At 40.4% G+C, this 24,279-nt stretch overlaps 1 protein-coding gene across 1 annotated transcript in view; it reads left to right on the top strand.

Moving 5' to 3' along the window:
* Positions 1-24,279, top strand: part of LOC106571900 (fibulin-2) — a 45,212-nt gene that overhangs the window by 6,950 nt on the left and 13,983 nt on the right. The window contains exons 3-4 of the mRNA XM_082961992.1: positions 20,948-21,062; positions 21,748-21,877. Coding sequence (XP_082818118.1) covers positions 20,948-21,062; positions 21,748-21,877 — 245 coding nt within the window. The remainder of the gene's footprint in view (positions 1-20,947; positions 21,063-21,747; positions 21,878-24,279) is intronic.

Genomic DNA, 24,279 nt, shown 5'->3' with positions numbered 1-24,279 from the left:
CCCTATTACGGAGAATACCTATTTCTGCTTTGAGATTGGGGTCGTTTGTGACACATATTCATAGGTAATACCTGTGATTGTGTATGACCTCCAAATGACCACTGTATGGGGCCTCTAATATGTTGCATCATCTTCTCATAAAATCTAGGTTTGCCACTGGAAGAAAAATTCCTCAATCAGTTCATGAGATTCCAATTGGGTTTACGGGTTTACCTTTCATAATATCTACAGTACTACTATGGATTACACATAATAGGATTTCAGTGTACTGCACTAAAACTGCACTAAAATGTGATAATCTCCTTCTGATATTATCACTGCCACAGCTACTGAAATACAGTACAAACTAGGTCAGAGCTATTGGAATTCAGACTCTTGCACTGTGGATTTTCCCAGCCTTGACTAGCCACCCTTCTTTACTATACTATAACTGTTGAGACCTGTTGGGATTTTTTTCTGCTTTCAGCACTTGGCCTCCATAGGAATGTATAGTGTATGTATTAGCTGTATGGGGTGTTTCATTGGGAGTTAGCATGAGAGATACCTATCACGTACATTCCATGCAGCAAGGATTCACGAGAGCGAGAAGATTGAAATATGCCAGGTCATTATTGGCATTGGTGTTTACCATTCACACGATTTGTTTATAAAGTCAACTTCTCCAGTATGCCTTGTAAGTGCCTATGAGTTAATATCTCCCAGCTTGCCTTGGATGCAGTGCGACACATATTTGTTTTGACAGATGCCCTCAGCTGTTTTCTACGCTGCATATCTGAATATTAGAGTATCATCCAAGAATGAAATGGTAGATTACTGTTGCTTCAGAGTAGGTTGACTGGGAGAGTCTAAGTTCATTCACATAAATGTCTGTCCAGCACACTCTGAGTATCTCTGTCCCATTCGGAGCAGCTCATTCCCAGGGGCAGTGGAGACAAAGATGACTAGCCTGGCTATTGTCCAGCCCCCTGGGTCAAGCTGACATTGTTAAGGGTCAGAAGTCATGGTCACTGGGTGAAGGGAAAGAGGGTCCAGCATGGTGACATCCTTAAGGACAGGAAGAGACTCAATCGATAAGGTCCCTGAGTTATGCCTGTTATCAACCCCCATTAGGGCAGCATGCCAGAGTCGTTCGGAGAGGAAAGGAGAAAACATGCACTGCAAAAACACAAAATATGTTCACTACACATAAAGAGGCCTGGTTTCTATTGGAAAGCGGTCCAAGGTAAATTATTTTTCTTTCTGTTAGAGTCGATAACTACCCTGCTCCATCTAGAGTCTGGGCTACGTCCCTCCCTCTACCAACTACACGGTATGGGGATTTCTAGGCACTCCGTGGTGGTCATGGTCGTGGTGGTGTAGGATGTCTTGGGGGGTTGTACTTGAAAAGGGCATAATATGGAAGTGATGAATGAGACCTCTGTTGTGGCCTGGTTTCCAGACGATACTCGTTGCTCCCTCATGAGCCGCTTTGATTACAATTCTCCCAATCCAACCAGTAATCACTGGAGCTCAGCTAGACTACACCTTCACACTCACTCCTCCTGCTCATTAGGGAACCCACTTACCCTACTCAACCAAGCTGAAGCCATTTTGGGATTGATTTGTTAAAAAGGCATGGGAAAATGTTAGATGTGTACAAAAGTTCAAGTCCATTTTGGACTTTCATGCAAAACTATCATTTTCAGTGGCCACTTTGCTGTAATTGTCACCCTCAGTATTTGTGTCAGAGATAGAGCAACACTGGCTCAGTATTCAGGTAGACTTCCATACACAATCATACACCCTAGCTTATGGCTATGATGGTGACCTCAGCATAAGACAATAATAAGGACACCCCCTCAATTGGATAAAAGGAACACTATTATTGTTGCTGTTATTATTATTACAGCACATTGGACTTTGCTATTATTACATTATTTATGGTCCAAGACATTTAGCCAATGATGACACCATACCAATTAATGAACAACGGACAATATATTGAAGTGTATACAGATTGGGGCTGCTTCCTTGTGGGGCTACAGCACATTGCATCCTTAAGGACTAAATATGTCAATTTAAATTGGAAGCTATTCCCCTAATATTTGTATTTTTTCTGTTTAGGATAGAAGGCCAGTCCGATATGGGCTACCACTCAATTCAGTTCATGTTGATGGCTGTCCCCCTCCGTTTACGCGTCAAAATGTATTTCAAAGGGAGGACTCGGCCTACAAGCCACGATTAAGTATTGTGAGATCTAGATTATAGACTGCATTTATTCCACATACCATATTCTTTTATGTACATAGTATAGAGCACTTAAATGCTTAATACATATTGAGGGTCAGGTTATGTTTAAGGTCATTTAATCCATTTTACTAATAATAATGAGGATAATGGATCAATAACTATTGCTCCTACAACCTTTCTATTTGACATTTCTTCAAATATGGTGGTCAGGCTTGCATATCTGTTGTTATATTTAGCCTACTTTTTAAGATTATATTTGATATTTTTCTTCATTATTCACGCTAACACATCAAGTCTACTAACTAAACTGTAAAGGTCTGAAAATGGTTACTTGTTTTATGTTTTACATTATTTATGTTTTAATGCCTTAAAGACCCAAAAATATGCTGCTTAAGGTCCTGCTTTTACTTACACATCCATGGGCTAAAGATAACAATTATATCATTAATATAACAGTCTCTCTTGGAATTTGAAAGGCCTAAATTGTCCTATCAAATGTTCCAGCTGTCTTGATATTCTAGCAAGAAACCATATTGATATAGCAATGCTCCAAGAATCACACTTGCTCCGTAAGGACGCACATAGAATGAAGAACCATTTTGTACCATTTTGTCTGCTTTTTCATCAGCCCCAAACACAACTAAAGGTATAATCATAATGATGCATAAGATACTCAAAATTATTATGTTACTTAGACTGATGCACATTAAAAAAATTATGCAACTGCATTTGAATCTGAGTTGAATAAATCACAATTAAAGAAGATATCGAAATTGGAAATGTTCTTAACTGCGTTAGAGCGTTCTCAACACTTTTTTTCAGATCAGGTAGCTATTACTCTTTCCAAAGTCAAGAGAGAATGTTGGTAAGACAGAGAGCAGAATTTGGAAATCCATCGAGTTAGACTCAACCATTACTTCCGTGGTAATCGTACCAATCTTTTACTGGCCAACAAGCTGTGCAGAAACTACTATCAGAACCCAAATGAATCAATAAAAGATTCTCCCGCTACTATAAAGAACTAAACACCTATGATTGTTAATTCACACCAAGCCAGACAAAGTCCTTTCTTAAAGAATTAAGAACTCCTCTTCTCTCAACAGAGGAAGCCGCCTTGCTGGAAGCCCAAATCTCACTCAATGAACTCAAAAGGGCATTGGATAGCATGAATAAAGGCAAATCACTTGGATGGGACAGTATTCCTCCTGAGGTCTATTTGAAATTTGATGGTCAAGAGATGATGGTCAAGAGCCGTGCATCCTCCGAAACACGACCCAGCCAAGTTGACACGGAAGTCAGCCGCAACAATGTGTCGGAGGAAAGAACAAACCCTCCCCTAACCCAGACGATGCTGAACCTGATGGTCATGCTGACAGAGCTCTAGAGTTCCTCTGTGGATATGGGAGAACCTTCCAGAAGGACAACCATCTCTGCAGCACTCCACCAATCAGGCCTTTATGGTAGAGTGGCCAGACGGAAGCCACTCCTCAGTAAAAGGCACAGGACAGCCCGCTTGGAGTTTGCCAAAAGGCACCTAAAGACTCTCAGACAATGAGAAACAAGATTCTCTGGTCTGATGAAATCAAGATTGAACTCTTTGGCCTGAATGCCAAGCGTCATGTCTGGAGGAAACCTGGTACCATCCTTAGGGTGAAACATGGTGGTGGCAGCATCATGCTGTGGGGATGTTTTTCAGGGACTGGGTGACTAGTAAGGATCGAGGCAATGATGAATGGAGCAAACTACAGAGATATCCTTGATGAAAACCTGCTCCAGAGCGCTCAGGACCTCAGACTGGGGCGAAGGTTCACCTTTCAACAGGACAACGACCCTAAGCACACAGCCAAGTCAATGCAGGACTGGCTTCGGGACAAGTCTCTGAATGTCCTTGAGTGACCCAGCTAGAGCCCGGACTTGAACCCGATCGAACATCTCTGGAGAGCCATGAAAATAGCTGTGCAGCAACGCTCCGCATCCAACCTGACAGAGATTGAGAGGATCTGCAGAGAGGAATGGGAGAAACTCCCCAAATACAAGTGTGCCAAGCTTTTAGCGTCATACCCAAGAAGACTCAATGCTGGATTCGCTGCCAAAGACACTTCAACAAAGTACTGAGTAAAGGGTCTGAATATTTATGCAAACGTAATATTTCAGTAGTTTTTTTATACATTTGCAAAAAAATCTAAAAACCTGTTTTTGCTTTGTCATTATAGGGTATTGTGTGTAGATTGATGAGGGAAAAAAATATTTTATCAATTTTCTAATAAGGCTGTAACGTAACAAAATATGTCAAAAGTCAAGGGTCTGAATACTTTCCAAAGGCACTATACATATTTTTTTGTTATTTTTACCCAATTGCTATTATACAGTCTTGTCCAATCACTGCAACTCCCGTACTGACTCGGGAGAGGCAAAGGTCGAGGGCCATGTGTCCTCCGAAACACGACCCTGCCAAGCCGCACTGCTTGCTTAACCCGGAAGCCAGCCGCACCAAAGTATCGGACTAAACACCGTACAACTGGCGACCGAAGTCAGCGTGCGTGCACCCAGCCCTCCACAAGGAGCTGCTAGAGCACGATGGGACAAGGATATCCCGGCCGGCCAAACCTGGACAATTGTGCACTGCCTCACGGGTCTCCCAGTTGCGGCCGGCTGCAACACAGCCTGGGATCGAATCCACATCTGTAGTGACACCTCAAGCACTGCGATGCAGTGTCTTAGACCGCTGTGCCACTCGGGAGGCTCCATTGCTAGAAACTTTAACAGAATGCTCAAATCAATTCAATTTGACCTCAGGAGATGGACTAACATCCCAGTTGCTTTAACCGGCAGAACAACTTTTGTCAAAATTAATATACTGCAACGGCTGAATTTCGGTAGTTCAATGCTTCCCATATCTCCCCCTTCTGGCTAACAAACTTACTAAGAGGGAAAGACGTAGGAGGACTATGCATACCAATTGTATTTCCAGGAACTAGCATTTCACCCCATCTTAAATTGGTTAAATTGAGTATACAGAGAAATATGGTGTATCCTATTATCCTGGAAGAGGTCGTCTTCACTGATATATGCCTTAAACAATGTAAACTACCCCTTGGTTTTATTATTGTTCACACAATTCCTATTTCGCGCATAATTGAAAAACGTTGTAACTGGAAATCAAAATGGCATACTCATACTCCATTACTTCACAATAATGCCTTGCGATCTGGAGGGTTGCAATAATGCCTTTTGCATCCAACCAATGGTCCAAATGAGGAATCCGTACCCTTGCCTATATCATGGACAGTAATGGTTTAAGAACATTCCAAGATTTGAAGGACACATACACATTACCAGGCAACTCCCTTTTTCTTATATTTACAACTATGCTGGCCTATGGAGTCCCTTGGGAAACCCAACTACTGAACCCAACAACCCATAGGTAAATCCATGGGATTTATGAAAACATTATCTGGGCTCCCGAAAGGACTGATCTCTATAATATATAAACAACTTTTGGAAAGCTCATATTATGAGCTAGCCATTAAAAAGGTATGGTCCACAGACCTTAGTGAATCTGAAAAACCCTTTAACTGGAACACAATATGGAGAAATATGAACTTTGCATTTCAATGCGAGCCATTAAACTATATATTTTAAGTTTGTTCACAGACTGTATTTAACACCAAGGAAATGTTTTACGATGAAATTAGCCCCAAATTGGCCCCAACTGTGTCTCCTAAATCAGGTAGGCACATTCCTTCATAGGATGTGGTAGTTCCCTGCAGTTAAATGCTTAGATGCAGGGGGTTGGACTGAGATATGTCGGGTTGAGGGGAATGGGATGGGGAGTTGGTGGTGTAGGCCCACCTCTTTTTGTTCTTTTTCTTTATATACCAATTTTACTATTACAAAATCCGGTTTGAACAATATGATCATTTCACTATGTATTTCTTACTTTTGTTTTTCTTTTGCGTGGCAGCCCACGTGTACATGTTATATAAACCGAATATATGATTTGAAATTGATATTGTACCTGTAAACCCCCCCAACAACCACAAATGTGGTAAAAAAAAAAGAGAATAAAAAAGAGCATCATGTACTGTCCCAAAACACATACTGTAGCATCTGGGAGTGAACTAGGCAGATATGTAATTTTGGTGAGGATAAAAGGAGTGGGAATTCCAGACCTGGTTGACTCTCTATCCAATCTAGGGGGATTTCCAGGTCATTTCCAGGAATTAAGGCATATCTCATTATTGCAACATATCCTTGCCATAAACCGGCAAACGGATCTGCAAAACCACTTATAATTAAAAATACTAAGACGACAAGGCCAAATGCAGAAACCAGATCGTCAACAAGATGTATAATAAGCATGAGATTGGTTATAAATTACAACTGAATAACAGCTGCAGTCAAGACCAATGACTTCCAGCTATTTCCAACCAACCATAAATCTGTTCTCATGGCTAAAGATTAGATGATATGCTTTATTATTCTTCATCGATGTGTTATGATTTGGCAGTAAAACATTTACAATGGGCCTAATAAGATTAGAGGTTTACCTGCGTGACCACAGATGGACAGCTCCCTGAAATGCAACCCTCGAGTGTGTGTGCACACGCTTTATATTTAATAAAGTTATTGCAGTATAATTATGAAATATACATGTAATCTTCAGTATTGCAATAAAAAGGGGGCACTGTTAGCATAAAGGCAATAATGAAAAGGAAACACTCTAATACTGTACCTTTTGGAGAAAAAAAACGTTCTCTTTCTATATAGTAACATTAGACTGTTTTAACTGCAGCTTGCAAATCCAACCACGAGCAATTGGACAATTTTTGTCCCATGGTATTTGGGTGTTATGTTGTCCACAAAATGCAAAATCTGTATTTGGATGGATTTGTAAAGGCATGGTAGTGGATCATTTCCTGCCTGTTGGCTTGTGACGTCCGGCTGTGATATATTACCCATAGAACACCAACAAGAAATGGCTCCTCAAGTTAGAGTAAATTATAGGTCTGGTGAGGGTGTGCTGCATATCTTACCATTACTCTATATGTAGGGAAATAATCACATTCAACAGCTCTATCTATTTTAGTCTGTTTCAAAATAATCAAAATCAAATTAGTTGTATTTATTTACATTTTTCACATAAATATTTTACATAATTGTGAGTAAAGCATCCCCAACCAGACCCTAAACCAGACTCCTTATATAACATTGGTTGCAAACCTGTCAATTCGAACCTTATGGGGCTCCTTCAGATCACCAGAGCCAATCAGGCACACTTCGGTGTGTCTCTGTGCCGCATACTGGTCTGGTCATCCATCCAACCACATGGAAATGCAATGGGATTGGAGGTTAGAGAGGGAAACCATCAAAGACAGTGTAGTCTGGATGGCCCTTAGGTCTCCTGTCCACAAACCACAGCCAGTCAAGAGTTCAGACTCCAGAGAGACGGATGGATCACACATGTCCTGCTCTCTGTTCTACTATCACTATCAGTCTCACTGTCAGGGAGATTAGGATAAATAGCTGTCGATTCACTGTCTTCTTCAACATGCTTCAGCTGTCCATGAAAATGAAGTCATATGGGGGGAAGCCCCTCTTCCCTGTTATGTCATGGACAGCTGCTGATGGACAGGCCAAGCAGTGCAACTAGGACACAGTGATGTATTTTATTTACAAGATGGAGTCATCTCTGACTGTGATGGCAGATGTCAAAGGTGTAAAAATCATGGCTCCAATGTATCTGCTTAGCTTATGTAACATGTTGGCTTATTCGCTCACACATGTGCATACGATCATCCCAATATAGTTTACCTGGATGGAGCATGTTCACGTGTACCAACCATCTCTGAGCGAGAAAGAGAGCCTCCATTCATTCCTTTTGTGTGACTGTGGACACCCCACCTGTACTGTAAGTCAGTGGCATTCCTGGAAAGAGAAAGATGGAATGATCCATTCGTTATCATTAACACCAAGGTGAACTGTATGGCCGCGACGGCCACCGATTTATGGTACGAGGAGGGGAGCTGCTCTCCCCTTGTCTTTTGCTCCTCTCAGAGGATGATGTCATTGGTGTTGGATGTGGGCGATAGTGCCGTGTGTGGTTGATGTCACCGTAACTTACAGTTTTTGACAATTGCTTACACATGATTTCTGAATCTATGGCTCCTTTTCTCTAGACTCTACACACAAAACCCCAAACCACACACACAAAATGCAAGATGTCACACATCTCTTGAAAAACCAAACACTTCATTGAAAACTATTTTAACTCTTCTCAAAATGGTGTTTTTGCATCTAAACTCTACACACAAACCATCAAATGATGTGACCAAGGTAAAACACTACTATCTCGTGTCTTTTGCATGTTCAGTGTGCAGTGGAGGCCACGGCAGTTTGTCATAACACTCACTCGTACAAGTACACTACTGTTTAAAAGTTTGGGGTCACTTAGAAATGTCCGTGTTTTTGAAAGAAAATCTAAGAAACCAAGAAAGCCAACCTGAAGCTTATTTATAGTGCTCAAGCTCTGATTTCTAAGTGAATAAATTAGCCATAAGTGTTTTCACACATGAGCACTGGGTGTAGGTAATCGGTAAATGAGTGTGGCATTTTGAATAGCAGTGTTTTCCAAACGAAACACAAGACCTGTTACTTTTGAGTATTGTTTCTAATGTAGAGAACTGTGTTTTGCAAAAAGTGTGTTTAACAATTGCAAACTGAGTGTAAAGCAGATAATGTGCTTGCAGTTTTGCAGACTTGGTCTGAAGATTAGGTACATGAGTTAATGGTTTCACTGAGTGTGCCTCAAGGACCACTTTCAGTGTGTAAGAGATTGTAAAAAAAACAAACTGTAAAGGTTAACAGACAGATGTAATGACAGGCCAAGAAAAGAGAGATGTACCTCGAACCACCTATCAAGCCCACCTCCACAACTCTCCTCCTAACATGATGAATCCGCCATGGGGGTGATTACACACCTGAATGGAACACATTTGCTTTAGTTCCTTGATTAGAAGGCTTGTCAGAGGGATGCGGGATATTCACAGGCTGAGCTTAGACATGGTTCAGTTACTCCAGGTAATTATTTCAAAACCATCATTGTAAAGTGGCTGTTTCAGTATCAATGTTTGACCTTTATCTGAACAGTCCCTTTTCAGAGCCTTTTTGATGTTACTCAAAGGGCTCAATTCAATCAAACCCGCACTGTGGTATTTTCACAGTAGCTCTTTTCCCCATGGTCAAATAAAAACATAGAATGGTCTTGGGTTCTGTAAAAACTTGCTATTATTACCAGGTATACTCTCCACACTGGTAGATGCTTCCAGATTGACGAATAAGAGGAATGTGTTTGTAAATAAAGACAGTGCACAAACATTGCTTTGGCAGGTTTAACTGAATTCAAGTCAAACTGCTGTTAATATCTTACCTTATTGATGAGCACATGGGACCATTCTGTTCTGTGTTTCATGATGACTGAAGTGATCCCACCTGGAGAGAAAATGAATAGGATGCAAATGAAATGGATGACTGATGAAGTTCTCTGTCTTCTAATAATAACAAATTCAAGCAGGTTCAAAGAACCTTGTCATATGGTGTGACTGGGGACAGATATTTATGACTCAAAGAGGCTTTGCATCCTCTAAGGTTTCATATCTTCTCATTTCTAAACCTATAAATTATGCACTGCTGTGCAGCGCATTCTCCGCTGGAAATGAACGGCTTACTGCTCACATGAAAAGGCATGTCAAGGAGAGAGGACCATAAGGACTAAAACAAAGGAAAGTAAATCACTAAGAAAAGGTATGGTGAATAAAAAGAGAGAATTGAAGAGGAGTTAATGTAAGCTCCTTCAGCAGATGAATATTTTTGTTGATAAATGTTTTTTTCTTGCTTATGTGTTATACTATGCAAATTTGTCATTATTTCTCCTTCCTGCCTGTTTCTTTAATTAGACTGGTGTTTTAGTTGATTGTGTAGACTTGTGAAGTTTTCACGTCTGTGTGGAGTTTAATCATGTGGAAATGGATAAAAATCTCCACTTGGCACCTTTTCCCCTACCTCCTCCAGCTGCTCATTCTGTTAAATCAAATGTTACATTTGAATCAGCCTACATAATAATTCACAAATTAGTTTAAAAGATATAGAAATGTGTTTTTTCCAGTCTGCTGGTTTTGAAACAGGGCAGCTGGAAGGCCCACAAACATAAAACAGTTTTAGAACAATGTCCCAGTTTTGTGTTTCACAAGGGTAAACCACTTAATGCCAATTGCCTTCAATGATATTGTGACAGTCTTACAGTTTTCTGCAATTGTTTACACACGTTTGCTGAATCTTTGGGCCATTTCCCGAAAACTCTAAACACAAAACACAAAACCATAAACACCAAATGCAAAACTCTACAAATCTCTAGCAAAAGCAAACACTGCATTCAAAACTGTTTTATCTCTTTCCAAAATGTTTTTTTTTGCATCAAAATGACACACGCGTCATATGAATAGATCTGTCTACCAACCAACAACACACTGATGTGCTCAACACAAAACACTACTATAAATATCCCATCAGTAGGTTTATGCTTTTGCCTTTTCAGTATTACACTGTAGCCGGTTGTAAAAGATTGTTACAGTAATGTATACCTACTCAAATATACATAAATAAACACACACAAATGCAATACAGTAACAAAAACATTGACATTTATTTCCAAAATGCAGTATTTTTTAACACTTGTGTTTTGTATGTAACACTTTCCATACCCAACAGGAGAGAACCAGGAAAACATTCAGTAAGATAAAGGGTTTTCTGTACAAAAATAAAAATGAAAGGGGCTCATTCTTTCAAAACTCTAAACACAAAAAGACAAAAACACAAGCAAAATGTAAGAAAAAAGACATTAGGCTGCATCCTGCCTCCTATTTTGGTCTGGCCACAGCACCTCATCTACATCACAAGCCATGTTCTCCCTGGCTAAACAGCGGGGAAAGAATCTTCTGGTGTGACGGATCCAGCCGCCGAAAGCCCCCACATCAACTTCACCACATGCATCCTCCATTGTCTGGAGAAGAGGCATGCGTGCGAGGGTATGGCGGTCATACACTTTCCATCGCTATGCCGAAAGAAACTCTTCAATTGGGTTTAGGAATGGGGAATATGGTCGGAGGTATAGAACAATAAATTGTGGGTGGTCGATAAACCAGATGTGGACCATTGCAGCCCGGTGGAAACTCACGTTGTCCCAGATGGCTACATACCTGGGCTGCTCTGGTCCACCCCTCTGCTCGGTTGGAATGAGGATGTCATGTAGTGTGTCCAGGAATGTGATGAGAATGGCGGTGTTGTAGGGACCAAGGTTGGCATGGTGATGGAGGACGCACTGCTGGTTAACGGCTGCTCACACAGTAATATTCCCTCCACGCTGTCCAGGGACATTCGCAATGGCACGATGGCCAATAATGTTCCGTCACCGTCCCCTTCTTTTGGCTAGGTTGAAGCCAGCCTCATCAATGTAAATATAAACGTGCTGAATTGCAGCGGCATCCAGCTCCAAGACTCTCTGAAACAGACAGCAAGACAATATGTGACATAGACCTAGAGCAGTCAATATGGTGAGGCACTTTACACTGGATTACAGTACTGTAATGTGTCTATACTGTGCTGATATGATAGTAAATTCACAGTATAGTACTTACTTGCACATATTCATAGCGCTGTTCTTTAACCCTCTCTAAGTTTCGCTCAAATGGCACCATGTAGACATGTTTCATCCGGATTCGGTTGCGCTGTAATACACGGTCCAATGTAGACAAGCCCACTTGGTGAATGTTATTGAATATTGTGTTGTCTGCAATTATGTGGTTCTGGATTTCTCATAGTCTAATGATATTGTTTGCCACCACTATGTTCACAATAGCGGTCTCCTGTTCTGGTGTGAATAGCCGGTGTCTTCCACCATGGCCTGGTCGTCTCTCAGTTCTGCAGAAGATCCACAAATATGATATGATTGGTTACAGTAAGCTAAAATAATCTATTTTCTTTCAATATGAATTGACATTACTGTAACATTGGCCAACAATCCCTGAGTAACATAGGCCTACTGATATGTCGGACTGCAGTATACTACAGTATACATACATAAAGAGCATAGTGTAGATGGTAGGTAACTTACAGGTTCTCATTTCTGAATTTACAGATGATAGATGCAACCGTGTAGCGGCTCGGGTTGGGCTGAACTCTCTGCCCAGCCTCCCTCATACTCAATCCATGGTTGAGCACATGGTCAACCAATGTGGCCCTGATCTCATCTGAGGCAACTGTCCTTCCTCATCCTCTTCCTCCTCTTGCTCTCTAATTCTGCCCACCCAACCCCCTGCATCATTGGGCAAGTGCTGTCTCAAATTCCTGCCGCATCTTCTTGATGAAATGGCATCACTGCTAAAAGGTCAGCTTCACTGTCAAATTCCAAGGAAAGCGTTCCCAACACTCATTTTTTGATTGTGAAAATATGGGCCTATTACACCCAGCCACCAAGCAGATTGTGGCCAGTAAAAGAGGAAATGGACATTTGAGTGTCTTACGCTTACATCTTAGGAAGTGAACAGGGTGGAGCTGTGTTGACTAATGAAAAATGTTATTTTGACACAACGATCCTGATGAAATGTGGTATGATTCAGTTGTCAGTTGTCTGACGTTTTTGATTAAAAACAAGTTTTTGTGGAAATCAACCAGACAAAACATTTGACCGTTTTGGAGATTTCAAACAGATTGCAACAGAAGGGGAAAACTTTCATTCCCACTGAAAGGTGACTTCCAAGCTGTGTGGCTCAGCAGAGCTTTCAAAGATGTTAAAAAATAGTAAATATTAGTGTGTTTAAGGCAAACACTTGCAGCCCACATTTTGATATTAGAGGAAGTAGGCCTAATACAAAATATAATCAGTTGTTTTTAAGAATGTAAAACCATTTTTTAAAGTAATCCAGTCACATTACAGTTACTTCATTTCTGTAATCTGATTACGTAATTCCAGTTAAATGTAATCCGTTAATACCCAACCCTGGTTGACCCATGATAATATAAAATATTTCAAAAGAGAGACATGGTCCAAGATGGCTGCAGTTGGCAGCAGAGGATCCTAGTTGGTCTGGAGCAGCAACAGAACACGCAGCTGCCCTAATCTGTTATAAAATAACACCTAGGTAGGTACAGTTGAAGTCAGAAGTTTACATACACTTAGGTTGGAGTCATTAAAACTAGTTTTTCAACCACTCCACAAATTTCTTGTTAACAAACTATAGTTTAGGCAAGTCGGTTAGGACATCCTCTTTGTGCATGACACAAGTAATTTTTCCAACAATTCTTTACAGACAGATTATTTCACTGTATCACAATTCCAGTGGGTCAGAAGTTTACATACACTAAATTGACTGTGCCTTTAAACAGCTTGGAAAATTCCAGAAAATGATGTCATGGCTTTAGAAGCTTCTGATAGACTAATTGACATCATTTGAGTCAATTGGAGGTGTACCTGTGGATGTATTTCGATACCTACCTTCAAACTCAGTGCCTCTTTGCTTGATATCATGGGGAAATCTAAAGGAATCAGCCAAGACCTCAGAAAAAAAAATTGTAGACCTCCACAGGTCTGGTTCATCCTTGGGAGCAATTTCCAAATGCCTGAAGGTACCACTGTACATCTGTACAAACAATAGTACGCAAGTGTAAACACAATGGGACCACGCAGCCATCATACCGGTTAGGAAGGAGACGCGTTCTGTCTCCTAGAGATGAACGTATTTTGGTGCGAAAAGTGCAAGTCAATCTAAGAACAACAGCAAAGGACCTTGTAAAGATGCTGGAGGAAACAGGTACAAAAGTATCTATATCCACAGTAAAACGAGTCCTATATTGACATAACCTGAATGGCCGCTCAGCAAGGAAGAAGCCACTGCTCCAAAACCGCCATAAAAAAGCCAGACTACGGTTTGCAACTGCACATGGGGACAAAGATCGTACTTTTTGGAGAAATGTCCTCTGGTCTGATGAAACAAAAATAGAACTGTTTGGCCATAATGACCATCATTATGTTTGGAGGAAAAAGGGGGAGGCTTGCAAGCCAAAGAACACCATCCCAACCGTGAAGCACGGAGGGTGGCAGCATCATGTTATAGGGGTGCTTTGTTGCAGGAGGGACTGGTGCACTTCACAAAATAGATTGCATCATGAGGCAGGAAATTATGTGGATATATTGAAGCAACATCTCAAGACATCAGTCAGGAAGTTAACGCTTGGTCGCAAATGGGTCTTCCAAATGGACAATGACCCCAAGCATACTTCCAAAGTTGTGGCAAAATAGCTTAAGGACAACAAAGTCAAGGAATTGGAGTGGCCATCACAAAGCCCTGACCTCAATCCTATAGAAAATTTGTGGGCAGAACTGAAAAAGCGTGTGTGAGCAAGGAGGCCTACAAACCTGACTCAGTTACACCAGTTCTGTCAGGAAGAATGTGCCACAATTCACCGAACTTATTGTGGGAAGCTTGGGGAAGGCTACCCAAAAGGTTTGACCCAAGTTAAACAATTAAAAGGTAATGCTACCAAATATTAATTGAGTGTATGTAAACTTTTGACCCACTGGGAATGTGATGAAAGAAATAAAAGCTGAAATAAATCATTCTCTCTACTATTATTCTGACAATTCACATTCTTAAAATAAAGTGGTGATCCTAACTGACCTAAGTCAGGGAATGTTTACTGGGATTAAATGTCAAGAATTGTGAAAAACTGAGTTTAAATGTATTTGGCTAAGATGTATGTAAACTTCCGACTTCAACTGTATATTACCAATAGGCAGCAGTCATAATACATTTCACAGGCAATAATATTGCACACGACACATACTAAAGGACAATACTTAACACTGAAACAATAAAAACATATAAATATGAAAGTTTATTAGAAACATTAAAAAACATATATGAAACGGGATAAACCAAATAAGGAGAGGTGCAGGTGTGCAACCTGCGGCTAGAAGGTGAATTTGACCAGTGCGTGCACCTCACAAAGATAATTCACAGAGGAGGTGAGTAGATTAGAACAGGTTGCCAGTAGAACAAAATAAATAATAAAGCTCAGGGATGGACTGAAATTTACAGAATGGTTACTTGGAGGAAAATGGGGGAGGGCCATGCTTTTTCAATTTCAGTGAATGGGAGGATATCATATTTTTTTATTTCTATATTTCTCAGTGTTTTAATCTAGTCCAGGGGGGTAATGCAATTTGTAATTGATTACATTTCAATATTTCTCAAGTGTTTCAGAATTAGTTGCTTATTAGGCTATATATCCATGTGTGCCAGATGCTGCCCCTCACCTCTGATTCTTCACTAGGCACGCAATATCTAGTGTGTCTATAGGCTATTTAGTGTGGTCTCAATCAAATGATCCATAGGCTATAGGCTATAGACTATGAAATGCATGCTCAGAGAAGCACACAGCTGCTGGGATGGTGTAAATACAACTAGGCTGTATACACACTGTAATGGATACACACTGCAATGGATATCCCAACCCTCATTCCAGCCTGCTCTGCTCTTGCTGATCAACAACGTTTTGTGTGCTGCCTAACCAATGGCTGTGCTGTGTAGACCTGCGTTGGCAGTTCAGGAGAGTCAAAGGCTTCTTCAGATTTGTTTTTTGATTAGGCCTTGTCAAGATTTTTTGGAGTGATTAGGCGTAGTCAAACATATATTGCGCGCCGACTAGCCTATGTTCTGTTCAGTTTGAGAAGGAGAGCTCGAAGAAGGATGTCAGGCGGTTAACTTTGATAGCATACAACTACTATAGTTTATTTGATTAAAAACAATCTGTTTCCTTCCGAGTGGCGCAGTAAGGCAGTGCTAGAGGCGTCAATACAGATCCGGGTTCTATTCCGGACTGTGTTTCAGCTAGGAAACCCATGAGGCGGAGCACATGGGGGTGGGTTTGGCCGGTTGGGGTGTCCTTGTCCTTGTCCATCGCGCTCTATGACTCCTTGTGATGTCCGGGCGCATGCACACTGACTTTGGTCGCCAGCTGTACGGTGTTTCCTCCGACACATTGGTGCGGCTGGCTTCGGGGTTAAGCGAGCAGTGTGTCAAGAAGCAGTGCGGCTTGGCGGGGTCGTGTTTCGGAGGACGCATGTCTCTTGACCTTCGCCTCTCCCGAGTCAGTACGGGAGTGCAGCGATGGAACAAGCCTGCAACTACCAATTGGATATCACAAAATTAGGGGTAAAAAGTACCCCCCCCCCCAAAAAATATATACATTATATGTTTCTTGCCCATTATGTATTTATCAGAGTTATTGACCTCACAATAAGCCAGATTTGAGTCATTTACGCTTGTGGTGCTGAAACTGGTACAGCAGCCGCTGCAGAATCAATCGGAAATGACAGCTCATGGTGTTGAAAGTAGGCAAATTCGAGTAGGCATAATTAATTTATATCGTCTTCATTATTTTAAGATTTTGAAGAAAATAAAACGGATCTGATTAAAAAAGTGATCTGGTACATGGGAAAGACGTGACTCCGATGTATATGGGAATATCATTGTTTAGTTTCTTTGACATTCAGAGGCTGAGCAATACAACCTTCTATAGCCTGGGAGACAAAACATTGTCTTTTCTTGGGAAGTAATCTGATTCTGTCACTATCAATTTATTAAGCTGTTCCCTTTCTGTACAATAGAAGATGTTTAAACCCAGACAGATTTTAGGGAAACACTTGTGACCTTCTCTCTTTAGGTTAAATCACGGAAGAAGAGTAGCAAGTAGTTAAAGCTTAAATCTTTCTGCGTCGGTAGGCCTACTCTGTCTGGGGTGGAAAAGGCAGGCCTAACTTTTGAAAGTACAGTGCTCAGATGCCTAATGGCGTCAAGATGTAATTATTTGCAAACAGGGACAGTTTCGTTGCAAACAAGACACTGATTTGGCCTGTAATGTCGGTAATTTGTGTGGTATTAAAAGATATTCTGCTAATATGTAATATTTTCTCAGACATGCAAATACGATGCGAGATTCATGCAATCATTTTACTTTAAAGGAGATCTTTCCATCCCTACTATTGTCAACGGTGGTCTGCGAACCGACAACCTTCTGGCTCGCAGCCCTGTGCACAATCAAAGTTCCCGTGATGCCATTTAATGCTTACAGGACGAATAACAGTTTCTAAAACTCTGCTATCCACTTTGTTTTAATTATTATTTTGGGTATAGGGGAGGGTCACTTGTTTTGTTTTTCAAGCGTTCGGGGAGGGTTTAGGTAAATATATATTTAGCTGAAAGGAGGGCCATCCCTTTTAATATCAGAGAGGTCCATTTTCTCTGTGTAACCCTTATTATAAATAACGTATACTCCCTAATGAGTGTGTTCCTGCCTGACTATATTGTTGACGCAAGCCAGATCTGGATAGGTATTTTACATATCAGCTAAGCATATGATATGTTATAGCAATATGGGGCCTGAAGGCACAGCCCACTGGGCACAAACTGGTTGGATCAACGTTGTTCCAATGTAATTTGTGTGGCTCAGAAAATGAAATAATCTCCAAAATATCGCTATTTTTAAAACAAGCCATAGAAAGTTGGTTGCAATTTCAGTTTAATCCGCCAGAAGACAGAACAAATATTACAACAAATATTATGGTTAAACATAAATATACTAATTGATAAAAAACTATATATTTTTTATAAAAAACTATTGTATAATATTTGTAAATTATATCATAAATAGGACTGATGGAGTTATGTCACACATGCAACTAACAAAAATATATGGAAATGTCTGCTCTACTCAAAATTACAACCAACTAACTGCAGCATTACCACAAAAATGGAAGAGGCCAGTGGAAGTAAGGAACTTGTCTGTCGGCCCTGCATTAAAGACCAAAATTGGTTAAAGAAAATTATGATAAATGAAAAAGTATACCAGTTTCATTTAAGTACCAAAAAATTGACTGCTGTTCCATATAGAGTGCAAAATAGTTAGGAAGAGATTTTCGATGTACCGATTCCATGGCACATGGTTTATAAACTTTTCAATTTAAAATATGATGCAAAATTCTTTCAACTAAAATAATGTTATATATATGTGGGATATCCCAGCTCTGAAGATTTTGCTGCGAAAAGACAGAATCATTAGATCATTTGGTTTGGTACTGTCCATTATGTACTTTGTTTTTGGTCACAGGTTCAGGAATGTCTGAAGAATTGCAACATTTACCTGGAGCTAGCTCTGCAAATAGCACTGCTGGGTGATTTAAAAAGTCATAGTCAATCGATCAATAATACAATAATACTCTTAGCAAAAATGTTTATCTGTAATATACAATCTGTAGAAATTATGAGAATAGAAAGGTTCAGAACTTTTGTGAAACATCACAGCACAGTTAAAAAATATATGGCAAATAGAAATCAAACTGGATGGTCTTCAGAGACAGATGAGGATAGGTGCAGGATGGGACTAAAAACAAACAAAAGATAACTATCGTAGAATATACTGTGTCCATAAAATGTATATAGTATGTATAAGATGGAAGTAGAAGCCTACGTGATGTTGTCCATTAGTTTACTTCAATTAGAAGAGGGTGGTAGGGTAAAGAAATAAATACAAAGTATAATATTGAGATCTCTATCTCAACCAAAAATCTAAGTTAAAGAATAGGAATAAATCAAATCAAACATTAAATTAACTTTAAATGAAGTTTGAGTTGATTTAGGTCTATTCTTTAACTTAGATTTTTGGTTGAGATGGAGATGTGAATCCAACATATCAATTATTAATTTGTAGAGAAACTGGAATTAAAGTCAGACTAAATCAGTGGTACTGATGGAACAATCCAAGCAGAAGATACATCTCCTTCAAATGTTGATATTTGGTTGCGTTGACAACTAAATACAATTCAATATCACTTTTGCAATGCAGTAAATAAAATAACCTATTAACTTGTCGACAAGTTAACAAATGATATGTTGGATTCACGTCTCCAACTAAAACAAAAGTTAAAGAATAGGATTAAGAAAGTGGCTCAGATGAAACTATCCAAGCATTGGATACATCTCCTTTAAGTTTTAATATTTGGTTGCATTGTCAATTCGATAATACAGTAAATAGCCTAAAGTTAAGGCTATCTTACAAACTAATGTAACCGTTTTTATTCAACATTAAAATTAGTAACAGATCCACGGCCACATTTTGAGCTTACTGTAACTATAAAAGTATTATTATGTAATGATGGAAAGTGTGTATGTTCAAGATAGCATGCAAAGGTCGCTGGTCTGTGGGTTCTTCACAATATAAATATCTGTGCAGAAGCTCAAACAACATTGATCACTTACACTGTGTACTTTCAATGTAATCTCAACTGTAATCAAGGTCATTTGGTTATGCTATTGGATGAAGCACATTAAGTTTTTTTTACATTTATTTCTTATTTAACCTTTATTTAACTAGGCAAGTCAGTTAAGAACAAATTCTTATTTACAATGACGGCCTAGGAACAGTGGGTTAACTGCTTTGTTCAGGGGCAGAACAAGTTCTTATATAAATTCAAAATATCTGACATTGTATTCCCATTTGCTCTTTGTTGTGCTTTTAAATGGTTTAAAGTGCACTGAAAACACATTTAGATGACAACTAAGCCAACAGTCAGACATTGTTTTTCCATTGAAATTTGGTTGTGCTTTTAGATGATTGAAAGCATAGTGATAACACATTGGGAATTCAACAAACTTCAGGCTGTCTTTTTGAGTGGGTGAATAAAGGTTGAAATCTCATTGATCAACGTCTCAACCAAAGATTACCCACATATCCATGTTGAAATGACATGGTGTGCCCAGTGGGACACCTTGGTTAGAAAACATGTTACATTAGCAACACAATTTGTAGCAAACAATGAGTTTGTGTGGGAGAAATGTCCTGAAAGAGGCACATCATAGATTCGCCTAATTATACCAACCAGAGAAATACAGTATTGTAGGCTACAGGCCTACCTTTTCAGCAGGCATGGCTACACTCGGAAACATATCTTTATCCTGGAGGGTTAGGTTCAGTCTGTCCAAAGAACTACAATACAGCACAGGATGCACCAATGAAAGTTGGAATCGATGATCTGGAGTCATCATAGTCATGACCGCTGAGGAGGCCAAGCATATTTTAACTCTAAATGAGATGCTATGTTTTTTCCTCTGTCTGTTCCTAGTGATGTATGGGGGTGATAACGTGTTGCCTGAGCACTGATTAGCCTTCAAGCTAAAATGTAGGATGTATTGGCTCTGAAGTGTACTTTATAGAGTCTAAGGTTTCACAGTGCTCCCTGCCAGGGAAACACACAGAGGTGGAAAATAATAACATAATTTGTTCCTCATTCTGATGAATGTGAATTCAGTCTGTTCACCAAAAACACATTCAGACAAAGTCAACAACTCTTAAAATACATTGTGGAACAGTAAAAGTCAAGCTGGGATGCAGACACACTCAATAAATTTGCTAGGATTTATTCTATTTTGATATTGCATAGACTACAATCTTACACATTAAAACCTGACTTCCATGAAGGACTGAGTGAGATCTATAGCGTGAATGATACAGTCTGAGAGTCTGAGATTGCCCTGTCCAATGGTGATCTCTTTTTTTTCATTTCATGTGTTCCCTCTGAAACACTGTCTGTCTGTCTGTGTTTCTGTAGTTTCTTCCAAGGAGTTGGTGGAGATCTGTTGTGAGACTGGGGAGAAGTGGGCCTCAGCCAATGGCCACTGCAAAAACATGGAGCTCCCCAGAGAGGACAGACACTCCATCTGTCGGTAAGCCCATGGAGACACACTAGACACAAGTACTAGGATGCCCAATTTTTGTGTAGTAATTCCTCATTGGTAGGGACCTGAGTTTTCCTGGTCATGCTCAGGGTCCTACTTAGCTACAGAATGTCTTATAAATGTCAGCTTTACTGCTTTCACTATGCCAATGAGGGATGGCCTGTCTGCCAAGTTTGTTTCTGCTTCAGCTGATGGCAAGGCAACTATGCATTAGTTTAGTTCATTCTAATTTGTGTACATTTTAGCCTACTTAAAACATGATCATCTTATAAATGTATTCTTACAGTATGTGATTTCGCTTTCTGGGCCCATGTCATTATTGTATAGCATGATTCAATGAAAGTTGTCGTTGATGTTTTGAATAAGAAGTGAATGATATGACTTTCTATCTACAATTTGATCACAAATGCCAATATCAAAACCAAACATTTTACAGACCCTCTCATAATCTTTCGAAAATTATATTACATTGCACAGCATAATACTGTTAATGTTTGCTATAATACACTTCCAATTTGGTTGTAGAATAATTCCAGACGATGCTGGTTTTGGCTAAAGGTAGGCAAAGATAGCGAATCTACTACTAGTATAAAACCACAGTTAGGCATCGGCACAGTCAAAACACTGCCTCACATTCTAACATCCCTCCTGTGTTTCTCTCTTTCTCTGCCAGGACGGCTCAGAGACAGTGCTGTCTGGGCTCTCTGAAGGAGAGTCACTGTTTCTCTGGTATGAATGCAGCCAGAGAAGGAACTGTGTGTGAGGTGGACAACAATGACCAGTGTGGAGCTGACTCCTACAAGGTAAAGGTGCTTCCCATGGTTCTGTTGATTGGTTGTTGCATGGTGATGCTACACCAGAGTTGTGGGTTTGATTCCCACATAGGCCACATTACATATAGTGAGTGAAGTTCTGTTGTACTTGCCAAAACCAACTCCTTGAAAAAGATGCACCGCTGTGCACACAACTCCTACTTCTGTTTTAACACTGAATATATGTGCTTGGATTTGAATTAAATCCTTTGTTAAATGTCCATATATTCTTATGTGACCCTGTTTCCTGAACTGTTAAGAGAGCTAATTGAATTTGCAGGGTAAGTCCCCAGAATGATTTAAGGTCAAACATAGCCTACCTGGAATGAATTTAAATCAAACCAACTATCTCTACAAGACATTAATAGCCACAGTTTCATCGATTAAATGTACATTACAGAGACAAGTTTAAAGAAAACCTCCCTGCAGATTTCGACAGGCCCTAGTTATTGCCATTGAAGACCACACCAATCAGGAGGACCGTTTAAAATCCCTCTGTGATTCAATTACCTCTTATTCAATTTAGACAACTAACAGAGGGAGGACCATGTTTGTGGTCAAGGTTCCCACAACTTCATGGTTCACAGTCATGAAACGAGGTCGCAGTACCAGCAGGAGATGTCTCATGACGTTTTCAGCATCCTCTAGATCAATAGCTTGGACTCGCTGGTATTTTGAAAACAGCAACAATATTTAATATTTCTGGGAAAATTTAGCAAGGTCTGTTATGGCCATCAGTGAGAGTCCAGGCATTGTTATGTAGTGTGGAGTTGAAGTGGACTAGCCCATATTTCCAGAACCATTCATCTGCCATCATACCTCTGTTCCAGGAAGTACCCAGATATTAGATATTTTTGTCAGATGTTACTATGGAATACTGAAGTATAATTACAAGCATTTCATAAGTGTCAAAGGCTTTTATTGACAATTACATGAAGTTGATGCAAAGAGTCAATATTTGCAGTGTTGACCCTTCTTTTTCAAGACCTCTGCAATCCGCCCTGGCATGCTGTCAATAAACTTCTGGGCCACATCCTGACTGATGGCTGCCCATTATTGCATAATCAATGCTTGGAGTTTGTCAGAATTTGTGGGTTTTTGTTTGTCCACCCACCTCTTGAGGATTGACCACACGTTCTCAATGGAATTAAGGTCTGGGGAATTTCCTGGCCATTGACCCAAAATATCGATGTTTTGTTCCCCGAGCCACTTAGTTATCACTTTTTCCTTATGGCAAGGTGCTCCATCATGCTGGAAAAGGCATTGTTTGTCATCAAACTGTTCCTGGATGGTTGGGAGAAGTTGCTCTCGGAGGATGTGTTGGTACCATTCTTTATTCATGGCTGTGTTCTTAGGCAAAATTGTGAGTGAGCCCACTCCCTTGGCTGAGAAGCAACCCCACACATTAATGGTCTCAGGATGCTTTACTGTTGGCATGACACAGGACTGATGGTAGAGCTCACCTTGTCTTCTCCGGACAAGCTTTTTTCCGGATGCCCCAAACAATCGGAAAGGGAATTCATCAGAGAAAATGACTTTACCCCAGTCCTCAGCAGTCCAATCCCTGTACCTTTTGCAGAATATCAGTCTGTCCCTGATGTTTTTCCTGCAAAGAAGTGGCTTCTTTGCTGCCCTTCTTGACACCAGGCCATCCTCCAAAAGTCTTCACCTCACTGTGTTTGCAGATGCACTCACACCTGCCTGCTGCCATTGTCACGACTTCCACCGAATGTGGCTCCTCTCCCTGTTCGTGCGGTGCTCGGCGATCGTCGTCGCTGGCCTACTAGCTGCCACTGATCCATTTTTCCTTTTCATTTGTGTCTGTTTGTTTTGTTTACACCTGTGTCCTATTAGTTCATTTTGGTGGGTTTATTAACCTCCGCTGCCTGCTATTCTTTGTGCGGGATTATTTGCGGTTGTTGCTCTGCTAGGGTGCGTGTTTGCGCCACAGGGTTTTTTTTCCTCACGGTCGTGTTGTACCGTTTGTAGTGTATTTAGGTGTAGAGGTTTCTCCTCCGTGTGTTACGTTTATTTCCCTGTGTGTGGCGACTTTGTTGGGTGTGTTTCCCCACCTGTTGTTGTCGATTTTGGGATGTTCAATAAACGATTGTGCTTCTGGAAATTTCTTGCTCTCCTGCTCCTGACTCCTGCACCTATCTCTTCTTAGGAGGCACCTAACAGCCATTCCTGAGCAAGCTCTGTACTGGTGGTGCTGAATCAACTTTAGGAGACGGTCCTGGCGCTTACTGGACATTTTTGGGCGCCCTGAAGCCTTCTTCACAACATTTGAACCGCTCTCCTTGAAGTTCTTGATGATCCGACAAATGGTTGATTTAGGTGCAATCTTACTGGCAGCAATATCCTTGCCTGTGAAGCCCTATTTTGTGCAAACC

Source organism: Salmo salar, chromosome 15, assembly GCF_965601325.2.
Source record: "Salmo salar chromosome 15, fSalSal1, whole genome shotgun sequence".
NCBI lineage: Eukaryota > Metazoa > Chordata > Actinopteri > Salmoniformes > Salmonidae > Salmo > Salmo salar.
Note: the sequence above shows the minus strand (reverse complement) of the source record. Positions and strands in the feature narration are given on the sequence as shown.